The 21,237-nt window shown below is 43.8% G+C and overlaps 1 protein-coding gene across 4 annotated transcripts in view; it reads right to left on the bottom strand.

Moving 5' to 3' along the window:
- Window positions 1–8: 8 nt before the first annotated feature.
- Window positions 9–21,237, bottom strand: part of LOC110527725 (LIM domain-binding protein 3) — a 42,651-nt gene continuing 21,422 nt past the window's right edge. For 2 of the 4 annotated variants that reach the window (XM_036983422.1, XM_036983425.1), the window contains 7 exons: window positions 11,159–11,234; window positions 8,782–8,804; window positions 7,115–7,309; window positions 2,837–2,866; window positions 1,239–1,405; window positions 1,078–1,114; window positions 9–449 (listed from right to left, as the gene is read on the bottom strand). In XM_036983422.1, coding sequence (XP_036839317.1) covers window positions 341–449; window positions 1,078–1,114; window positions 1,239–1,405; window positions 2,837–2,866; window positions 7,115–7,309; window positions 8,782–8,804; window positions 11,159–11,234 — 637 coding nt within the window. In that variant the 3' untranslated portion in view covers window positions 9–340. Of the gene's footprint in view, window positions 450–1,077; window positions 1,115–1,238; window positions 1,406–2,836; window positions 2,867–7,114; window positions 7,310–8,781; window positions 8,805–10,353; window positions 10,614–11,158; window positions 11,235–21,237 lie in introns of all 4 variants that reach the window. The other 2 variants (XM_036983428.1, XM_036983420.1) reach the window with 2 other exon arrangements.

The following is a 21,237-nucleotide window of genomic DNA, read 5'->3' on the forward strand; positions in this document are numbered from 1 at the left end:
GAAAAACATTTTATTTAGTGGCATTGTTTTTATTCATACTTATCACAATGTCAAACTCAAATAGTGATAATTTACGGTTGAAATACAATACAACTTTCTTATACAGCTGCAATTACTTTAGAAAGCTAGCATCAACTTAAATAGCCAAAATAAGGAGGGAATATGACATTGGGCTAAAATCTTCACTACAACATGTGATCAACAAGTATTGAACAACCCTCTTTCCACGAACTCACATTCCAGTATCTTTAGCCTGACCTTCTCCTCACTCACAGTCCAACTGTTTTACCTGCTCTGCACTTCTCTGGTTGCTACAGTTACGTTCGGTCTGACACATATTTTAAACCACGGCTTTTTCTGGCAGGTTTAGGATTTGAGCAGACAGGCCATTGTGCCAATTTTTCAATTTGGCAAAACGTGGACCTTTAAATTCCGTGTCAAACTTTTCCCTGTGGCATGAGGAAAGAGAGAAAGGAAAATGGGGGGAAGAGAGAGAAAGGAAGAAAGGGGGGGGGGGGGGGGGGGGGGGAGTGAGAGACGGGTTAGGGACTGTGGCCTCCACTCCCCTGCCTGAGTCATGTGAGGGTCAGAGTGCACTGGGGGCTCCCAAATCCTCAACAAACACAAATCAACACAACCCCACTGGGTGGCACTATGATGTCATGCACCATACTGTATCAGGGAATAAGCCCAGGCTTGAGAAATCCCTCATGAAGAAACAAAAAGGGATATTTCTGCTCTGTGTGTGTGGCAGCAACACGTTACGTGGCATTTCAGCTAGAGGAGTCTAACAGACGGCTCATCATGAGGGCTATCCGTAATCCATGTGAGGGGGACTGCAGCGTCGAAACACCTCATGCTATTCTCACGGTTGGCTCAGCAGGACATGACTCACACTCTAACCTTCAAGTTCACCACAGAGAGTGGTGTGGAGCTGGGCCGTTTGGTAGGGCTGAGTGACTCAGTGATCCTTGACCACTAGCTAACAGCAGAAACTCTGCTCTGGGATCATCTGGGGCAATGACCAAATACAGCCTTTTTGCTAGGCCACACCGGTCGCTGCTGCTAGCTGCCTACCTTGATTTCCTCAGATGTTCCACATCTGGGTCTTGCACTAAACGGAGAGGGAGAGAGAGAGAGAAGAACCATCAGTAACTGAGTGTGTGGCAGGATAAGAGGGGTAGACTAAACTAAATTAAACAAGAACAGAATAGAAATAGAAAAGCAGCACTACTTACTGAACTCCGTTCCCGTGATGTGGGCGAGGAGGCGGAAGGACTTGGACTGCACCTGGGAGGAGCTGCGGGCCCAGTCATTCAACTCCGTGTCCCTGTCTGCAGTCTTGATCACAGCCTGATAAACTGGGGAGGCACTGTCTACCTGAGCATCTTTTACTGGGAGCGAACTGGAACCACAGAGAGAGAGCTGGCTCATCACACTGGCACTAATTCATGCCCACCATAGCCTGACAGCAATCAGGGCGAATAGGAAATGTGGGGTGTTAATCGAATTCTGATCACAGTGTTACAAACTGCAGTCTGGTGGTGATTGTTTATTACTGGGGTATGTCTGAGTGTAGACATATAAAGTACTATAACTAACCTTTGTAGCCTACTTAGATGACTAAGGAGCATTTAGGAGAATGGGGAGAGGATCTGTTTCAAAGGCTCCCTCTTCACTTTTAATTTGAGATGTAAAAAACAGGCTCGGTCTTGCATTAGGGGAGCTGCAAGAGAGGAGCTAAAAACTGGACATTGAAAAGCAGCATCCACCAGCATCTGCTCACACAAACCAGTGATAAAATGGTAAAAAGCTGTCAAATAGTTTCCTATTTGCAGAAGCTTGCACGCAAAGCACTATGGCTACATAACGAACCCTGTGGCATCTTTTCTCAACAGCATATTTCAGAAATCTAATTTCATAAAATAAAAACACACATACTGTACCTCTAGCAGGAGGAAAGAGCTCAGAACATTCAGTTTAGTGTCATTATTAAACTAGTATAGTTCCTGGTATATGGCATAGCTAGTGCTGGTCAGTTGCACATTACTGATTGGGAGGTTCAGAGTATTGAGGCCGGCACTTAATGTGTTCGTCCTCCGTTCATTTCCTTTTTATATCCATATAAATCATGCAGTTCTTTTGCAATACAAGAGACTACTGACCTGTGATAATGTCGCAGCTGACAATAAAATCTATTTTACAGAGTGCCTTGAAACATAAATTATCCCTGTGTAGCCAGCAGGGCAGTGGACTCCACCTAAGAAACGGTTTGCTATACCAAGACAATAATAATACTTTAAAAAAATAACAAAATAACAAAATTATGATTCTGTGGTTGACCTGTTGAGCAATATCGGTTTGCAACACACTCTGCTTTTCTAAAAACAAAATCTTTGTTTGGCAGGGAAAACTACGAATCCATGTCTGTTTTCCATGCATTTCAATCACAATACAATTTCAGCACAATTTTCCAACGGAATGAAAAATTGTTTGTTAGTAATCAGTCATTGATAAAGACCCACAATCCCTGAATATCAAAACACCATACTTATAGTGATGTCCTCGACAAACAGCTGCTCTGCAATCGACTCCCGTCAAACTATGACGTCATCGTTGCATTACGGTGCAGAGGCAACATCCGGGCAATTTTAGACATCATTCCATCAACCCACAAACCACGCCAATTGGTGGCGTGTAGAAAATTGCCATGGGTAACAAAATGTCCAATCAGAGTGAGGATGTAGTGGGTTAGCAGTGAGGGGAACGGACGTAAGGAGGGAGGAGACAGCACACAGGCTGTGCTTCGTAGGTTGTCACAGAGCGGTCTACTTACGCCAAGGGGGAGCCGGCTGGGACTTCCTCTCTGTTCGGCAGGGAAGGGGTGGGGCGGGGTGAGGTGGGGCAGTGGATGGATGGAGAGGGGTGGGGGGGAAGCAGCATGGCATGGTGGGTGGGATGGACAGTGCGGTGATTGGGTTTGTTGAGGAGGAACCGAGGAAGTGAAAGAGGGAGGATTAGATATGGGTCCCGTAGCGGAAGGAAGGCATAGAGTGAGACCCTCAGCTTTCGTTAATCTCACCAAGAGAAATTTCCCTTTTCTCCACATATGAACAAAACAATGTGTCTGGTTATCAATTTCTAAAGAAAGTTCTCTGTTTCCATGAAGCATGTGTGTCTATATATTTACATACAATGATACAAATCAAGAGTTTACAGTCCCTTTCATTAAACTATACATTTTGTACTGGGATGTCTGTACTGGGATCTTCAGGTATTTGAAAGGCAATTATGAGTGTGGGTGAGGGTATGTAAAAGGGTGGCAGGTAGCCTAGCGGTTAAGAGGGTTGGGCCAGTAACCTAAATGTCGCTGGTTTGAATCCCAGAGCAGACTTAGCGAAGAATATGCAGATGTGCCCTTGAGCAAGGCACTTAATCCTAGTTGCTCTGGATAAGAGCGTCTGCTAAATTACTAAAATTCAAAAAGATCAGGGAAGGCTTGGTGACTAAAGGTGATTGGGTGGCTTTATGCTTGAAGGTGAGCAGCATGAAGACATTCATAGAATGGATGGAATCTAACAAATATACTTGAATATTGCAACAGGTGACCTGCATTTGTAACAAGGAATATAGATTGGTTAGCTGATAACGTCACGCAAACAGAAGTCAGCATATTGTTGTGATTCTGGATGGCCAGATAGCTACCAACAATGACAAGAAACTGCAATGTCGGGAATCGTAAGTGGCTCGTTTCAACTTGTTCTTGATACCAGGTCATGTTTTGAGGTGTTGACTGATTTCATGACAATGCTAAAATGGCAAAAAAAATTCGCTAGCTAGCTAACCAACAACTGTAACAATGAATTTGAGAGACAAGAAGTGTTCATTGCGCAAATGTACAGTACCAGTCAAAAGTTTGGACACAACTACTCATTAAAGTATTTTTCTTTATTTGTACTATTTTCTACATGGTAGAATAGCAGTGAAGACATCAAAACTATGAAATAACACATATGGAATCATGTAGTAACCAAAATAATTGTTAAACAAATCAAAGTGCAGTCGCAAAAACCATCAAGCGCCATGATGAAACTGGCTCTCATGAGGACCGCCACAGGAAAGGAAGACCCAGAGTTACCTCTGCTGTGGTATGATGAAACTGGCTCTCATGAGGACCACCACAGGAAAGGAAGACCCAGAGTTACCTCTGCTGTGGTATGATGAAACTGGCTCTCATGAGGACCACCACAGGAAAGGAAGACCCAGAGTTACCTCTGCTGTGTCTTTGTGAGACGCAGAGTAAGTGAACGGATTATCTCCGCATGTGTGGTTCCCACCGTGAAGCATGAAGGAGGAGGTGTGATGGTGCTTTGCTGGTGAAACTCTCTGTGATTTATTTGGAATTCGAGGTACACTTAACCAGCATGACTACCAAAGGATTCTGCAGCGATACGCCATCCCGTCTGGTTTGCACTTAGTGGGACTATCATTTGTTTTTCAACATGACAATGACCCAACACACCTCCAAGCTGTGTAAGGGCTATTTGACCAAGAAGGAGAGTGATGGAGTGCCGCATCAGATGACCTGACCTCCACAATCACCAGACCTCAACCCATTTGAGATGGTTTGGGATGAGTTGAACCACAGAGTGAAGGAAAAGCAGCCAACAAGGGCTCAGCATTTGTGGGAACTCCTTCAAGACTGTTGGAAAAGCATTCCTCATGAAGCTGGTTGAGAGAATGCCAACAGTGTGCAAAGATGTTATCAAGGCAAAGGGTGGCTACTTTGAAGAATCTAAAATATATTTTGATTTGTTTAACACATTTTTGGTTACTACATAATTCCATGTGTTATTTCATAGTTTTGATCTATTCACTATTATTCTACAATGTAGAAAATTGTTAGAATAAATAAAAACCCTTGAATGAGTAGGTGTCTAAACTTTTGACTGGTACGGCATTTATTTTTTCAATAAACATAAATATACAATTGAAGTCGGCAGTTTACATACACCTTAGCCAAATACATTTGAACTCAGTTTTTCACAATTTCTGACATTTAATCCTAGTAAAAATGCCCTGTCTTAGGTCAGTTAGGATCACCACTTTATTTTAAGAATGTGAAATGTCAGAATAATAGTAGAGAAAATTCTTTATTTATTTTATCGCATTCCCAGTGGGTCAGAAGTTTACATACATTCAATTAGTATTCGGTAGCATTGCCTTTAAATTGTTTAACTTGGGTCAAACGTTTCGGGTAGCCTTACACAAGCTTCCCACAATAAGTTGGGTGCATTTTGGTCCATTCCTCCTGACAGAGCTGGTGTAACTGAGTCAGGTTTGTAGGCCTCCTTGCTTGCACACGCTTTTTCAGTTCTGCCCACAAATATTGTATGGGATTGAGGTCAGGGCTTTGTAATGGCCACTCCAATACCTTGACTTTGTTTTACTTAAGCCATTTTGCCCCAACTTTGGAAGTATGCTTGGGGTCATTGTCCATTTGGAAGACCCATTTGCGACCAAGCTTTAACTTCCTGACTGAGGTCTTGAGATGTTGCTTCAAAATATCCACATAATATATCCACATAAAAGTGCATCAGTCCCTCCTGCAACAAAGCACCCCCACAACATGATGCTGCCACCCCGTGCTTCACGGTTGGGATGAGGTTCTTCGGCTTACAAGCCTCCCCCTTTTTCCTCCAAACATAACGATGGTCATTATGACCAAACAGTTCTATTTTTGTTTCATCAGACCAGAGGACATTTCTCCAAAAAGTACGATCTTCGTCCCCATGTGCAGTTGCAAACCGTAGTCTGGCTTTTTTATGGCGGTTTTGGAGCAGTGGCGTCTTCCTTGCTGAGCGGCCCTTCAGGTTATGTCGATATAGGACTCATTTTACTGTGGATATAGATACTTTTGCACCTGTTTCCTCCAGCATCTTCACAAGGTCTTTTGCTGTTGTTCTGGGATTGAGTTGCACTTTTCGCACCAAAGTACATTCATCTCTAGGAGACAGAATGCATCTCCTTCCTTAGCGGTATGACGTCTGCGTGGTCCCATGGTGTTTATACTTGCGTACTATTGTTTGTACAGATGAACGTGGTACCTTCAGGCGTTTGGAAATTGCTCCCATAGATGAACCAGACTTGTGGACGTCTACAATTTTATTTTTGAGGTCTTGGCTGATTTCTTTTGATTTTCCCATGATGTCAAGCAAAGAGGCACTGAGTTTGAAGGTAGGCCTTGAAATATATCCACAAGTACACCTCCAATTGACTCAAATTATGTCAATCAGAAGCTTCTAAAGCCATGGAATTTTCCAAGCTGTTTAAAGGCACAGTCAGTTTAGTGTATGTAAACTTCTATCCCACTGGAATTGTAATACAGTGAATTATAAGTGAAATAATCTGTCTGTAAACAATTGTTGGAAAAATTACTTGTGTCAAGCACGAAATAGATATCCTAACCGACTTGCCAAAACTATAGTTTGTTAACAAGACATGTGTGGAGTGGTTGAAAAACAAATTAATGACTCCATCCTAAGTGTTTGTAAACTTCCGACTTCAACTGTCGCTTACATGTCAAGAATCTAAGCCAACCCCGTCTGTTTTGCCCCATATTTGCGCACACGTTGGTTTTGTTGCTAAACAACCAAACCATCTATGCCTTTGTAAAAAAAATTAAAAATACAAATCTACATGTGTGCCTTAGAGCATCAAACCAAACCCCTCCAGGCAATACAAATAGTAACACACCACAAACACCACCCTTAAACAAACAGATCTCACTGCTACCTACTTGAAACAGTCGGAGTTGTATGTTCCGTCTTGACACATACAAAATACACTTAGGATATACAGGCCTGTAGAAATATTTTAAAGGATGGTAACTATCCTAGATCATCAGGACCTGAAAAGACATCCTGACGAAGTAAGTCTGCGGCTTTAGCTTCTCCAGCACAGCGCGGCTACACTACACTGTAGTGCTAGGCTAGTTCAGCACAGCCAGCCAAGGAGAGGAAAGGAGGGGTACTACTTAGGTCATGCAGGTTGGGGGAAAGGTAGAAAGAGAAGGAAAGTGAGGGAAGGAGTGCAGAGGAAGGGAGGGTCTTACCCGGCCTCGTGGCCCTTGGACTGTCCGGCGATGGCGTCCATGATGGCGTCCTGGGAGTACATGCTAATGGGGGTGTTGTACTGGGCATGGATTATGGTGGCCTTGCCCCCAGGACCCTTCACCTCGATGGGCTTGTGGGTGGACAGGGCAGTGTCCTTCAGCGCAATGGGGTTGAAGCTGGGCACATACTCGTTGCTGTCGTGGAGCGGTAGAGGGTTGGAGGAAGTTGTCAGGATAGTGATGATTAGGGTGAAGAGGAGAATAAGTAAAGACGGAGAAAGAGGGAAAAGTGAAGGAAAGTGAGGAAGGAGGGTGGCAGTGGAAGGAGAAATGGTGTGAGATGTTAAGTGAAACAGTGTAATAGCCTGTTAGCAGATCTGTTTGTGCTCTAGCCAACTCCTCTGTTGTGTATAATGCCATGCGGAACATCAACATGTACGGCACACAACACCGGGTGGCACAACAAAGGAGTTGGCTAATGCACAAAAGGGGACAATTAAGACTGGGGACATTCACACCTTTTCTATGCACTTCTCAGTATTTGCTATACAGCCGTACCTTATTCACCTACGTAACGTGCTCTGCAGGTGTGGCTACCTTGCTCTGAATGAATTGAATTCAACCTCTGAATACGTGCAGAGAGAAAATGGTGCATAAAAAGGGAATTAAGTTCCATTTACTCGTGCTTAACACGGGTCAGAATTCCCCCCATAGAGATCTGCTACTACAACAGCGTGGGGTTTTGAAAAGAAAGGCGGATAAAGAGCCATCGAGGCGCTGTATGTTACACAGCAAACATGCTCTGTAAATCCCCCAGTAGAGCAGGCACAGCACAGCTCACATATCTGCACACACACACACACTCAGGTTTCCCTCCAGATACAGGTCAGCCCTCCCAGGTATGTGGGTGCCTACAGGCTCAGATGATGTTCTACAGCTGGCCCACAACTAAACTGATCAAGATGAAGAGCAAATGGATGTGTTAATATCAACATGCGCTGTCATCTAAGTTACAAAAGCACAAAGGCTAACTTATTGAACCACTGCATCATCATTCAAATCCCACAAATAAAACACAGTTGATCAACGCAGTAAATGCAGTTTCAAAACGATCAGCAAATGACAGTTTTTTGTTTGTTTTACATTATATTAGCCATCTATCCAATAAAAGTCAATTACACAAGCAAATACTTCACACATCCACACGCTCCACCTAAATGCCATACTGTATGTACATGGCTGATGGCTCATGGGAGAATTTAGCATAATGCCAGAAAGGGACCTTTATTCTCTCATACAAAATATCCCAAAACCACTGTTAATGAACAGGGATCTCGTCTGCGAGGGGTTTTCAAGTTAATGATCACAGGCAAATTTGTTTTATGATAGGTTAGGATTTATTAGACGGTCACTCCCCTTTTTCTCTGGGACTTTGACAACCATTACAGACCAAACCAAAACTATCATTATCATTACCAATCCTAGAACTGCTCATCTGTCTCAAAAAAGGCATAATCACTACACAACAAGCCAAGACGATGCACATCCACTTCACACCACAGAGCCTGACACGATAACGTCAACGTGACACACTACACCATGCAGCTGAACCGCGGAACCGTTCGGGGGCGAACGCTGCTACGCCACATGCAGGGTAGGGTACTAACTTGGCAGGAGTGTTGGAAATAACCTGAGTCGGCGGCAGAGGAGAGAGAGAGAGAAAGAGACAGTGATTAACAAGGCAATTACACTCTACCACCCGCCACCGTCGAGGTCGCTTATTCGGCGTGAAAGGAGAAAAGATAGATGGAAGAGGGTGAAGGTGAATACTGAGAATCACACAATGCAACAGTGAAAGCCATCAGTGAAAAAAAATATGTTTTCACCTTTGTTGCCGTTCATTCTTGATTATGATCATTACTGAGGCTTGTCCATCACTAATATAAAGCCGTGGCATTGCAGGCTCTTTAAATCTATAACGTGGAGCTAAAATACTATTTTTACGTCAGAGCAGTGGTATGAAGTGATAAAGAAAGTGGCAGAGAGAGTGCAACAGACCAAAGAGAGAACTTTGTACTGTATGTTTTGTAGACGAAGGTAGAAAGCGAAATAGAGAAATAAATAAAAGGGAGAGAGGTGAAGAGAGAGGGTCAGACCAGACAGAGGCAGACATATTGGGGTGCTGTATGTTTAGAGATGGGAGCAGAGCAGAGCAGAGAGGAACCTGAACCTAGCCATTCCATGGCCTTTTAAAGAGACAACAAGAACAGGTGCTGGCCCTGAACCATAGTCACGTTGTCTTATAGCACTCCGCAATTATTGTGGGAACCCCATGCCTCAGATGTGTGTGAGGTTTTTTAATTAGGTCACGCGACTGCTTTCTGTTTTAGATAAAACTAGGGGAATGCTAGTTCCCTGTATTCATCACAAAGACTGATATAGCAAACCCTGCTATTAGCGATTCACCTCTTTTAGCGATTCACCTCTTTTAGCGATTCACCTCTTTTAGCGATTCACCTCTTTTAGCGATTCAACTTTCTCACATTAAAGAAGTTCTGCTATTAGCGCTTAACTGACACATCAGACACATACTAAAAACAAATCTCCATGTCACTGTGCAGTCCATCCTGGCCACGTTTAAAGCAATAGTTAGCTCTTCATATACACAAGCACTGTAAGGCTTGCCTGGGACGTCACATGTTCACATTTTGGCAGAGGGGACACCTAATCTCCCGGGGGCTCTTCGTATTACCTGGAGAAGGGCCACAGCCTGAGCTAGGGGCCTTTACTGTGCTGCCTGCCCTGCACATTCCCCTCTGGGGGAACCTAAATCACTAGAACCCATTAGGGTCACCAGGCTGTCTAGAGCCCAGCTCGGGATCAGAATACACAGCTAAATCTGAATGTTCTGAGGCTTTCTATCCTTCTGCCCCACGAGGGCCGGTCAGCAGAGCAGCAGGGACTGGGTGGAGTAGGGTGAAGCCCCTTGGAGTAGGGTGAAGTTGGCCATAGGCACTGATCTATGGTAAGTTTTGAGGGGGGGGGGGGGGGTTCTCTCTGAATGTTGAAGGTTAGGCTTTGGAGAGGGCTGGCTAATACGACACCAGAGCCTATAGGCAACTTCCACCCGGAGCCGGAGCTTCTACCCCACTCCCTCCTCTTCACTATGGGGTTCACCAGGCCTGGCCACCCCTGGCTGGTGCTGCTGTTACTACTGTCTGTTCCACTTGGTTACATACCCCACTGAGAGGCCTGCTGCAGAGCCCTTTCCTCTGTGGCTCTCCTGGAGCTGAGCCATCTCTTGCAGGGTCTCAGCTGAGTACAGCCCAATAGGAGTGTTATACTGTGCCTTCTTTGTGGGGGTCGTCTTGCCCCCAGGGCTTGGAGTTTGCCTCTTGGTGGGCGACCCCGAGTAGGAGTTTTTCTCGCCAGACGCCTCTAGTGACACGGAGGAGGTATTGCAGGCCGAGAGGCCGCCATTTATTTTGGTAGTTTGAGCCTTCAGGAGGGAAGAGACGTGGGTGAGGTGGATAAGGGGGAAGACAGATAGAGGCGTGGTCAGAGAGAACAACGCAAAAGGTACTATATGATACTCAAAAATATAGCTGTTTGAACTTAAACTTGGAAGGCAAGGAGGGTGCTGCATTGTCCCCAGTATCTCCAGTAGAGGGCAGTGAGAGACAACATAGACCGTGCCTGAGCGGATCAGCCCAGCACGGCCCAGGGCTGTTCTTACAGACCTCAGAGCTGGATGTGCTGTGCTGCCTCTATGGCTCCTGACACCCCTAATTGAGGAACTTTGCATGGAGCCTCCTGAAGCTCCCTATGAAGCCTCCGGTCTGGAAGGAAGAAGTGGTTTCACTGAAAGTCCTCAAACCACTTCGATCCCATATGAGTGTGACTGAAGAGTGTGTGTATCTTTTATTTATAAGTGCGGGCAACAAATTCTACAACTAGGGAAGTATGAAAACGTAGCATTCGGTGTGCTGAATGTGTTGGGAGAGTGAGACTGAACAGAGTGTTGCTGGCTGCGGTCATGCTTACCTTCTGGTGAGGGATCTGTTGCATGGGAGAATCCATTCTTTGGGTGGATGTGGAAAGTGGAAATGGGCGCTTTGACCTGCAGCAAAACAAAAAAACAGATACATTAGAAGATGTTACAGTTATTAGAGTGTGACTTGGAATTCTACCACATAACAAGTGGCTGCCAGAAAGATGTTCTGCACTGAAAGCTTTTTCATGGTTTATGAGAGAGATCGAGAGAGGCAAAGTCTACCGGAGAAAGACCAGTGTCCAACAAGCCCATTACTACTTGGATACAAGGAGCAAAAAGGTCAAAGGTCCCAGAGAGAGGCCCACAGAGAGCTAGGCTAAACCTGAAACCTTCACAGACCACTCGGATACAAACGGTGTACACTCCTTATCATAAGTGGTGGTGAGCCATTTCAACGAGAACAGAACATAGATTCCAGAGCCAGAATAAAGTCAATTCCATACAATTTTAGACGAGAAATTGCATATTCTCCAAGCTCAGCAAGAGTCAATCCACCATATTGTTCGCACAGCTAATGTTTACTTGAAACAACAATGAGGTGGGGTCTAAATCAGAGAATAAGGTGAATGTTTACAGAATACTTCAGAGATTGATCACCGATGTTGTTTGTCTACACTCTTAGAAAAAAAGGTTATCTAACAACCTAAAAGGGTTCTTCGGCTGTCCCCATAGGAGAACACTTTTTGGTTTCAGGTTAGAACCCTTTTGGGTTCCATGTAGAATCCATTCCACAGAGAGTACATGATATTCAAAAGGGTTCTACATTGAACCTAGGTTCAAAATATTTAGGTTAAAACAAGAGGATTTGAATATTCCATAACTCTTTGGGACCAGCACTCCTAATTTAGAAAAAAGCGCTAGAAGGATATCAATGGAGTTGGTTCCATGAATTTGTTTATTTTCTAACACTTCCAAATGGAATTACTTCATTGTCTTCCCCTTCCCATCTTCAACCCAGCCTTGAACCAAAAACGGTTCTACTTGGAACCAAAAAGGGTTCTCCTATGTGGACAGCCGAAAACCCCTTTTGGAGTGAACCGTACTCGTTGTAGACCCTGACCTAGATCTATGGAGGTGGTATAAGAGTATGCTCAGGCTCATGGGTTGAGAACGTTCGGTTTTAACACTGTTGGTCAAGTTCAGATACACAAGTGAAATGGAAAGAAAACAGTACGTGGGTGCTTCATCTTTTGAGTGAGTCAAGACTTGGGAGTGCTTGCCTTTCTGCACTTATCAAGCCCCGAATGCATCTTGAAGGACACATTCATTTATTTTCTTATTGACATTCCGGCACAATGCACACAGATGACGCATAACACACAGTGTTATATGACAGTTGAGGACGAGGTTTCCTAACTTCAAATAAATTAGTAAGTGCATATTGTAAGTGTCCAATGTTTTAAGTCTTCATTGTAGAAGGTTGTTAAATCTCTGCATTGTGTTCTTCTGTGCCGTACAGTGGTAATCCAAATAGTGGTTATTTATACTGAACAAAAATAGAAATACAACATGCACCCCTAATCTATGGATTTCACATGACTGGGAATAAAGATATGCATCTGTTGGTCACAGATAAAATGGGTTTCACAATGGGCCTCAGGATCTCGTCGCGGTATTTTTTTTTTTTGCAATTGTGTTCGTTGTCCGTGGCTTATCAAATCAAATGTATTTATATAGCCCTTCGTACATCAGCTGATATCTCAAAGTGCTGTACAGAAACCCAGCCTAAAACCCCAATGCAGGTGTAGAAGCACGGTGTCTGGGAAACGTTCCCTAGAAAGGCCAGAACATAGGAAGAAACCTAGAGAGGAACCAGGCTATGAGGGGTGGCCAGTCCTCTTCTGGCTGTGCCGGGTGGAGATTATAACAGAACGTGGCCAAGATGTTCAAATGTTAATAAATGACCAGCATGGTCAAATAATAATAATCACAGTAGTTGTCGAGGGTGCAGCAAGTCAGCACCTCAGGAGTAAATGTCAGTTGGCTTTTCATAGCCGATCATTAAGAGTATCTCTACCACTCCTGCTGTCTCTAGAGAGTTGAAAACAGCCTGCCCATACCATAACCCCACCTCCACCAGGTGTCACTCTGTTCACAACATTGACATCAGCAAACCGCTCACCCACACGACGCCATACACGTGGTCTGCGGCTGTGAGGCCCGTTGGACGTACTGCCAAATCCTCTAAAACGATGTTGGAGGTGGCTTATGGTAGAGAAATGAACATTACATTTTCTGCCAAAAGCTCTGGTTGACATTCCTGCAGTCAGCATGCCAATTGCACGCTTCCTCAAAACTTGAGACATCTGTTGCATTGTGTTGTGACAACTGCACATTTTAGATGTGCCTTATTTTTTTCACCAGCACAAGGTGCACCTGTGTAATGATCATGCTGTTTAATCATCTTCTTGATATGCAACACCTGTCAGGTGGATGGAATATCTTGGAAAAGGAGAAATGCTCACAAACAGATGTAAACAAATTTGTGCACAATCTGAGAAATATGCTTTTTTTGCACATTGAACATTTCTGGGATCTTTTATTTCAGCTCATGAAACATGGGACCAATACCTTACATGTCGCATTTATTTTTGTTCAGTGTATAAAGATAGACATGTCTGGCTTCTAAAGGTAGAATCAGTGGCGTAGCGGTCTAAGTCACTGCATCCCAGTTTTGTCTGGGGTAGGCTGTCATTGTAAATAAGAATTTGTTCTTAACTACCTTGTGTAGTTAAATAAAGGTTGAATACAGTGCCTTGCGAAAGTATTCGGCCCCCTTGAACTTTGCGACCTTTTGCCACATTTCAGGCTTCAAACATAAAGATATAAAACTGTATTTTTTGTGAAGAATCAACAACAAGTGGGACACAATCATGAAGTGGAACGACATTTATTGGATATTTCAAACTTTTTTAACAAATCAAAAACTGAAAAATTGGGCGTGCAAAATTATTCAGCCCCCTTAAGTTAATACTTTGTAGCGCCACCTTTTGCTGCGATTACAGCTGTAAGTCGCTTGGGGTATGTCTCTATCAGTTTTGCACATCGAGAGACTGACATTTTTTCCCATTCCTCCTTGCAAAACAGCTCGAGCTCAGTGAGGTTGGATGGAGAGCATTTGTGAACAGCAGTTTTCAGTTCTTTCCACAGATTCTCGATTGGATTCAGGTCTGGACTTTGACTTGGCCATTGTAACACCTGGATATGTTTATTTTTGAACCATTCCATTGTAGATTTTATGTTTTGGATCATTGTCTTGTTGGAAGACAAATCTCCGTCCCAGTCTCAGGTCTTTTGCAGACTCCATCAGGTTTTCTTCCAGAATGGTCCTGTATTTGGCTCCATCCATCTTCCCATCAATTTTAACCATCTTCCCTGTCCCTGCTGAAGAAAAGCAGGCCCAAACCATGATGCTGCCACCACCATGTTTGACAGTGGGGATGGTGTGTTGCTTTTACGCCAAACATAACGTTTTGCATTGTTGCCAAAAAGTTCAATTTTGGTTTCATCTGACCAGAGCACCTTCTTCCACATGTTTGGTGTGTCTCCCAGGTAGCTTGTGGCAAACTTTAAACAACACTTTTTATGGATATCTTTAAGAAATGGCTTTCTTACCACTCTTCCATAAAGGCCAGATTTGTGCAATATACGATTGATTGTTGTCCTATGGACAGAGTCTCCCACCTCAGCTGTAGATCTCTGCAGTTCATCCAGAGTGATCATGGGCCTCTTGGCTGCATCTCTGATCAGTCTTCTCCTTGTATGAGCTGAAAGTTTAGAGGGACGGCCAGGTCTTGGTAGATTTGCAGTGGTCTGATATTCCTTCCATTTCAATATTATCGCTTGCACAGTGCTCCTTGGGATGTTTAAAGCTTGGGAAATCTTTTTGTATCCAAATCCGGCTTTAAACTTCTTCACAACAGTATCTCGGACCTGCCTGGTGTGTTCCTTGTTCTTCATGATGCTCTCTGCGCTTTTAACGGACCTCTGAGACTATCACAGTGCAGGTGCATTTATACGGAGACTTGATTACACACAGGTGGATTGTATTTATCATCATTAGTCATTTAGGTCAACATTGGATCATTCAGAGATCCTCACTGAACTTCTGGAGAGAGTTTGCTGCACTGAAAGTAAAGGGGCTGAATAATTTTGCACGCCCAATTTTTCAGTTTTTGATTTGTTAAAAAAGTTTGAAATATCCAATAAATGTCGTTCCACTTCATGATTGTGTCCCACTTGTTGTTGATTCTTCACAAAAAATTACAGTTTTATATATTTATGTTTGAAGCCTGAAAAGTGGCAAAAGGTTGCAAAGTTCAAGGGGGCCGAATACTTTCGCAAGGCACTGTATATATATGGACAATACCGAAGTAGCCGTTAACTGCGTTACATTAAAGTGGCTGGTGAGAAATTACATGAATGCTAAATAAGGATTTCTGAGCTGCAGAAAAAAATGACACTGACGTAATCCATTTGCATCGTAGGGCACTGCAGGTAGGCAGGTAGGCACTGCAGGTAGGCACTGCAGGTAGGCAGGTAGGCACTGCAGGTAGGCAGGTAGGCACTGCAGGTAGGCACTGCAGGTAGGCAGGTAGGCACTGCAGGTAGGCAGGTAGGCACTGCAGGTAGGCACTGCAGGTAGGCAGGTAGGCACTGCAGGTAGGCAGGTAGGCACTGCAGGTAGGCACTGCAGGTAGGCAGAATTCAATGCTGTTCTTTGAAAGAATTCTCTGGCCTTTAGGCCTCTGTCGGCCTGCTACACAAAAGGCCCAAATGGCTCTGGCAAACAAATTGAGCACAAAGAAAAGGATTCAATGACCTGACGACTGAGTGTTCTTACCAAAAGTTCCAATTTACCAAAAGGTTTTGGCATTGGATTAGAATGGCTTCAGAATGTAAGGGGTGATAAAACACTGACAAAATGCACATTTATAATAGATGCTTTGTGTGTTGACTACCTGCATTGCTCATCAACTCTTGACTGTCTTCACTCGTCTTTATAGCTCTTAGTCTTATGGACACTAATACGCTGTTCTTGTGGTGTTGGAAATGAAAGCCACAATAGCCCATGTAGAAATACTGACACATTGTTTATTTGGTTGACGTCGTTATGAGTGACCTTCCTTAAGGCATTACTTCAGTCTCACACACCATCACCTCAACACGTGGCAGCACTGGACCGCAAGGCACTGTGGAATAGCAGTGCCCTGCTGGCCTGAAGAGTGTTAAAGACAGGGGGTTGACCACCCCACTGCTAATCTCCCACAGTACGCAAACCAAGTAGAGGGGGGTGAAGCGGCTCCTTTTTAAGCTCCTTTTTCTACGACCGACTGAACCGCAGGTAAACCTCTCTTGATTGATTTCGGGAGTAGATTTATTGGTATTGCACACAGCAGTATGAGAAGATTAAGGTCGTTTTGAGGAACCCATCATTTGAGGATTAAAGGACTATCTGGTGCAGGTTCCTTCCATATGGTGGTAGACACAGTGAACCTGGCATGCCTCCCCTGTTTATGCACTGCTTTCACATCTCCACACATTATACAAGCAGAGGTCAGATCCATCCACAACATCCTCCTCTTATCCGAGCGGGATTCTTCTCTGTCTGGTGGTGAGAGTTTGTTTTCAACCCATTTTTTAAAACAAGCTCTCTCTGACAGTTGTTTTTTTTTCGGCAAAAGAAAAACTAAACAAGAGGAAAAGTGTTTCTTGGGAAAAGGGAGAAGAAGAATTGAGGAAGAGGGGAGACGATGACAAGCTCTGGAAAGGCACGGCGGAGTGCCTCCTTGAATCAATCAACCAGGGGGAGGACAAGCACTTCATCCATCCAGCCTATGCCAGCCTTTCCTCCCCGTTTTACAACAATCAGACGGCTGATGAAAAGCGGCCTGTGAAACCACAGGAGATGAGGGGAGGGAGGTTGGGGTGGTTGTGGTGGGTCTCAGCTGTGCAAGCCGGAGTGGGTGGAGTACGGGGGGGGGGGGGGGGGGGGGGTTGAAGTTGAGGAGCAGGTGCAGATGTGAGGAGATTGGAGGGACACTTAGGACCCTACTCAAACCCCCCCACTAAAACGGAAACAACCTCTTCTTAAAAATGCACTGTACTGTATGTGTGTGGTTGTATAATATACCCATCAAAACAAGGAATCACCACATTCCTTTGACATTTGTAATGAGACAAACCGAATTGGCCCCGAGTGTAAAACACTGTTACTGAGAGCAGCCCGACTCAGACTCTTGACATCTGCCACAGTACAGAGATGGCTGGGAGTGACTCTTAAGTAAATTGTCAAGTTCCAAAGCAGAGCGCAGGCCATTTATGGCTCCTCTGAGTGTCCCAATGGAAAACAAACTATCAGGCACCTCTGGTCTGAGGTGAACAAACACAAATCTCCCAAAATAAAGTAGAGGTAGAGTCAGTGGGGATTAAAAAGTGAGACCTAGCATGCTTTAACCCCTGACCTGAGTGAGTTAGTTGTTCAGCCAGTTAAAAGACAGGGTAAAAGCAGTACAAACAGCTACCAAAGAGCCACGAGATAGTTAGGCTACGCAAACGTCTCCCTAAGGGTTACAGTCCGGTAAGAGGGAGAGTGTCCAATGTAATACCCATCTGTCATGATAAATACCATAGCCTGTCACTTTGCTAATTGACTTGGAGATGAAACAGAGAAAATAAAGTGCCTTGACCTTTTCACTGCCCCCCTCTGACAAAGGACAGGCCAATCAGATTAGGAATAAGAATAACATGTAATTGAATAGGATCTCTAAAGGACAGACAGTCTGGTTTTATGTAGGGGTGCATTAAGGGATTTAGCCTTCAAAGGTTTATGTAACAACAACACTGCCAGCAGACTTAGAGAGCCCTCAAACACAACAAACAGGTCCACAATTAAATACCAGAGTTAAAAATGGTAAAAAAAAAAAAACAGTTATGAGATGGTAGGTTGAAAGGAAATGTCACCCTGGACCCCAACATAGTCTTCATTTCAGCGACCCATTCACTGTAGAGACGAAGGCTGTTGCCTTATAGAATCCATTTTGATTAGTATGTCAGAGTCAGGGAAGTTCTTCAAATTATAATAAAGTGATAGAAAGTGAAAAGGGGCTAGAGCTCGAGAAACTGGCCCATCACTAATGATTAACCAGAGAGGGCCAACCCAACCCAACCCAACCCAACCCTACCCAACCCTACCCAACCCAACCCAACCCTACCCAACCCTACCCAACCCAACCCAACCCAACCCTACCCGCCACTCCTTTGTGATTTTTGAAATGAGTTTTATAGTTGAGACGTAATTTAACTGTAAATGTGCCATGAACACAACCACTCATGATGTTGTCATCTGATTGTCAAACAAATCACTACCTTCACACATTTAGCCAAAATAATTCCAGCATCCGATGAGTGCACGTGTGTTCTTTCGTTCAATTCGCAAGTGGATGAAACTACCTCAACCGAGAAAGCTTCCGAGTGAGCGAAACAGCCCCCCTCTGTCTTACTATACGAATCCCATGTATCTGATGCTGTCTAGACAAAATATATATAAATTAAAAAAACGGTATGACATGCCATACTCTTTTTGGTCAGACAGCATCAGATACATGGGCTACATATATTTTACTACAGAAATGCGTACTGTTTCCCCCTAGAGTCTAAGGGCCCGAGGCTGGGTTTCTACTAAGCTAGCCATGTCAAGAACCAGGCTTGCCTAGTTCATGGCAGAAAAATAGCTAAAAAAATGGGTGGGTCCCAGTGTAAATCAGTGACACCTCACTACACGTCAAACCAATCAAATGCCTTGCTTGGGCGGAGCACCAGTAGTGCTCACTAGATTAGTGTCATAGGTGCAACAGTGAGTGACGATTATTTTTTACAGTCTATGGTGAGGATGGCCGGGAAATCGCAGATTAAAAACCCATCAAAATTGTGTATAGAGCACACTTCTGACAAAACACAATTAAGCTTTTCGTCCATTTTCTGCAATGGTGCAAAATAGCATACGGAACAACTCTTTGCAAAATGTGTCAATCCCTGTCTGAAAACAGTGACAAACATAACACGTAGCACCAACAGGCATGTGGTAGAAAGGTTCTTGAAATGTAGCATCCAATCAAAATCTTGTCGCTGGGAGTCAGCGGACCATTCTTAACCGTTTTTGCAATACAAAATTCTTTAGACTTCCAGGCGTGACAGTGACGTGACTAAGCTAGCATATGGAATTGTTTTAAGATGGTCATACCAAGGATAATTTAGCTATTTGATTCAGAATTGTATGTATAAAAAATTATATTGAAAAATATTATGTTGAAACATTGAATTTGGCCTTACTGCTATTAGCCCAAAGAAACGCAATGAATAACTGATAGTCAAGATGTTTATCAAAAGGAAGTATGTTTTGAAGTATTAGTCCTATATCTGAGTGATATAAGAAAGCTTATTTTACCGTGGAATTACCAGTATACCTTGAACATGGAAATGCGCTATTCACTTCTAGAAATGTTTCGGCTTCGGTGCCGCCTTATTAGCGTTCGGACGCTACAGACGTTTTAGTGAGAAGACAGATTTTTGAGATGTCTCCTGGTCTGACAAACACCTCTGTTGCTCTGCCACCTTCCACCGCAGATGCAGAAGGCCGATTGAGTTTGGATTGAGACGCAGCCCGTGCAGATATCTCTATCTTAAACAGATTTTGATGGGGATTTTTTTATGTATTATGCCTCGAGCAGAGCCTGGCGGCACCTCTAGCCCCTTGATGATGTGAGGCCTGAGGCAATTGTCTCTTCTGCCTAATGGCAAGTCCGCCAGTGCTAACATCTCACCCTAGACATTCAGCAGTCTATCATTAGGATGTAATTGGCTGATTGTATGATATAGGAAGCATTCATATCACACATGCACACTACAGCTATATTGCGGTGATTTTTTTCATTAGCACTTTATCTGGTCTCTGCAACCTTGGAAGTCATGTGTGTGTGTGTGCACGTGTAAGTAATTGAAGGCATCCACTGTGTTTGCCGTAGTTTAAACGGCAGGTGGTGAATCAGCAGTAGTCACGCCTTGCAGCAAAGCAAATTCAAATGAATGAAAAGACGACATGGTATTAAGGACACATGGTTTCACCTACAGTTGAAGTCGGAAGTTTACATAAACCTTAGCCAAATACATTTAAAGTCAGTTTTTCACCATTTCTGACATTTAATCCTAGTAAAAATTCCCTGTCTTAGGTCAGTTAGGATTACCACTTTATTTTAAGAATGTGAAATGTCAGAATAATAGTATAAAGAATGATTTATTTCAGCTTTTATTTCTTTCATCACAATCCCAGTGGATCAGAAGTTTGCATTCACTCAATTAGTATTTGGTAGCATTGCCTTTAAATTGTTTAAATTGGGTCAAACGTTTCGGGTAGCCTTCCACAAGCTTCCCACAATAAGGGGTGAATTTTGGCCCATTCCTCCTGACAGAGCTGGTGTAACTGAGTCAGGTTTGTAGGCCTCCTTGCTCACACACGCATTTTCAGTTCTGCCCACAAATGTTCTATGGGATTGAGGTCAGGGCTTTGTGATGGCCACTCCAATACCTTGACTTTGTTGTCCTTAAGCCATTTTGCCACAACTTTGGAAGTATGCTTGGGGTCATTGTCCATTTGGAAGACCCATTTGCGACCAAGCTTTAACTTCCTGACTGATGTCTTGAGATGTTGCTTCAATATATCCATCCTCATGATGCCAACTATTTTGTGAAGTGCACCAGTCCCTTCTGCAGCGAAGCACCCCACAACATGATGCTGCCACACCCGTGCTTCACAGTTGGGATGGTGTTCTTCGGCTTGCAAGCCTCCCCGTTTTCCCTCTAAACATAACAATGGTCAATATGGCCAAACATTTCTATTTTTGTTTCATCAGACCAGAGGACATTTCTCCAAAAAGTCTGATCTTTGTCCCCATGTGCAGTTTCAAACCGTAGTCTGGCAGTTTTGGAGCAGTGGCTTCTTCCTTGCTGAACGGCCTTTCAGGTTATGTTGATATAGGACTCGTTTTACTGTGTATATAGATACTTTTGTACC

The sequence above is a fragment of the Oncorhynchus mykiss genome, chromosome 1 (genome assembly GCF_013265735.2).
Source record: "Oncorhynchus mykiss isolate Arlee chromosome 1, USDA_OmykA_1.1, whole genome shotgun sequence".
In the NCBI taxonomy this organism is placed as follows: domain Eukaryota; kingdom Metazoa; phylum Chordata; class Actinopteri; order Salmoniformes; family Salmonidae; genus Oncorhynchus; species Oncorhynchus mykiss.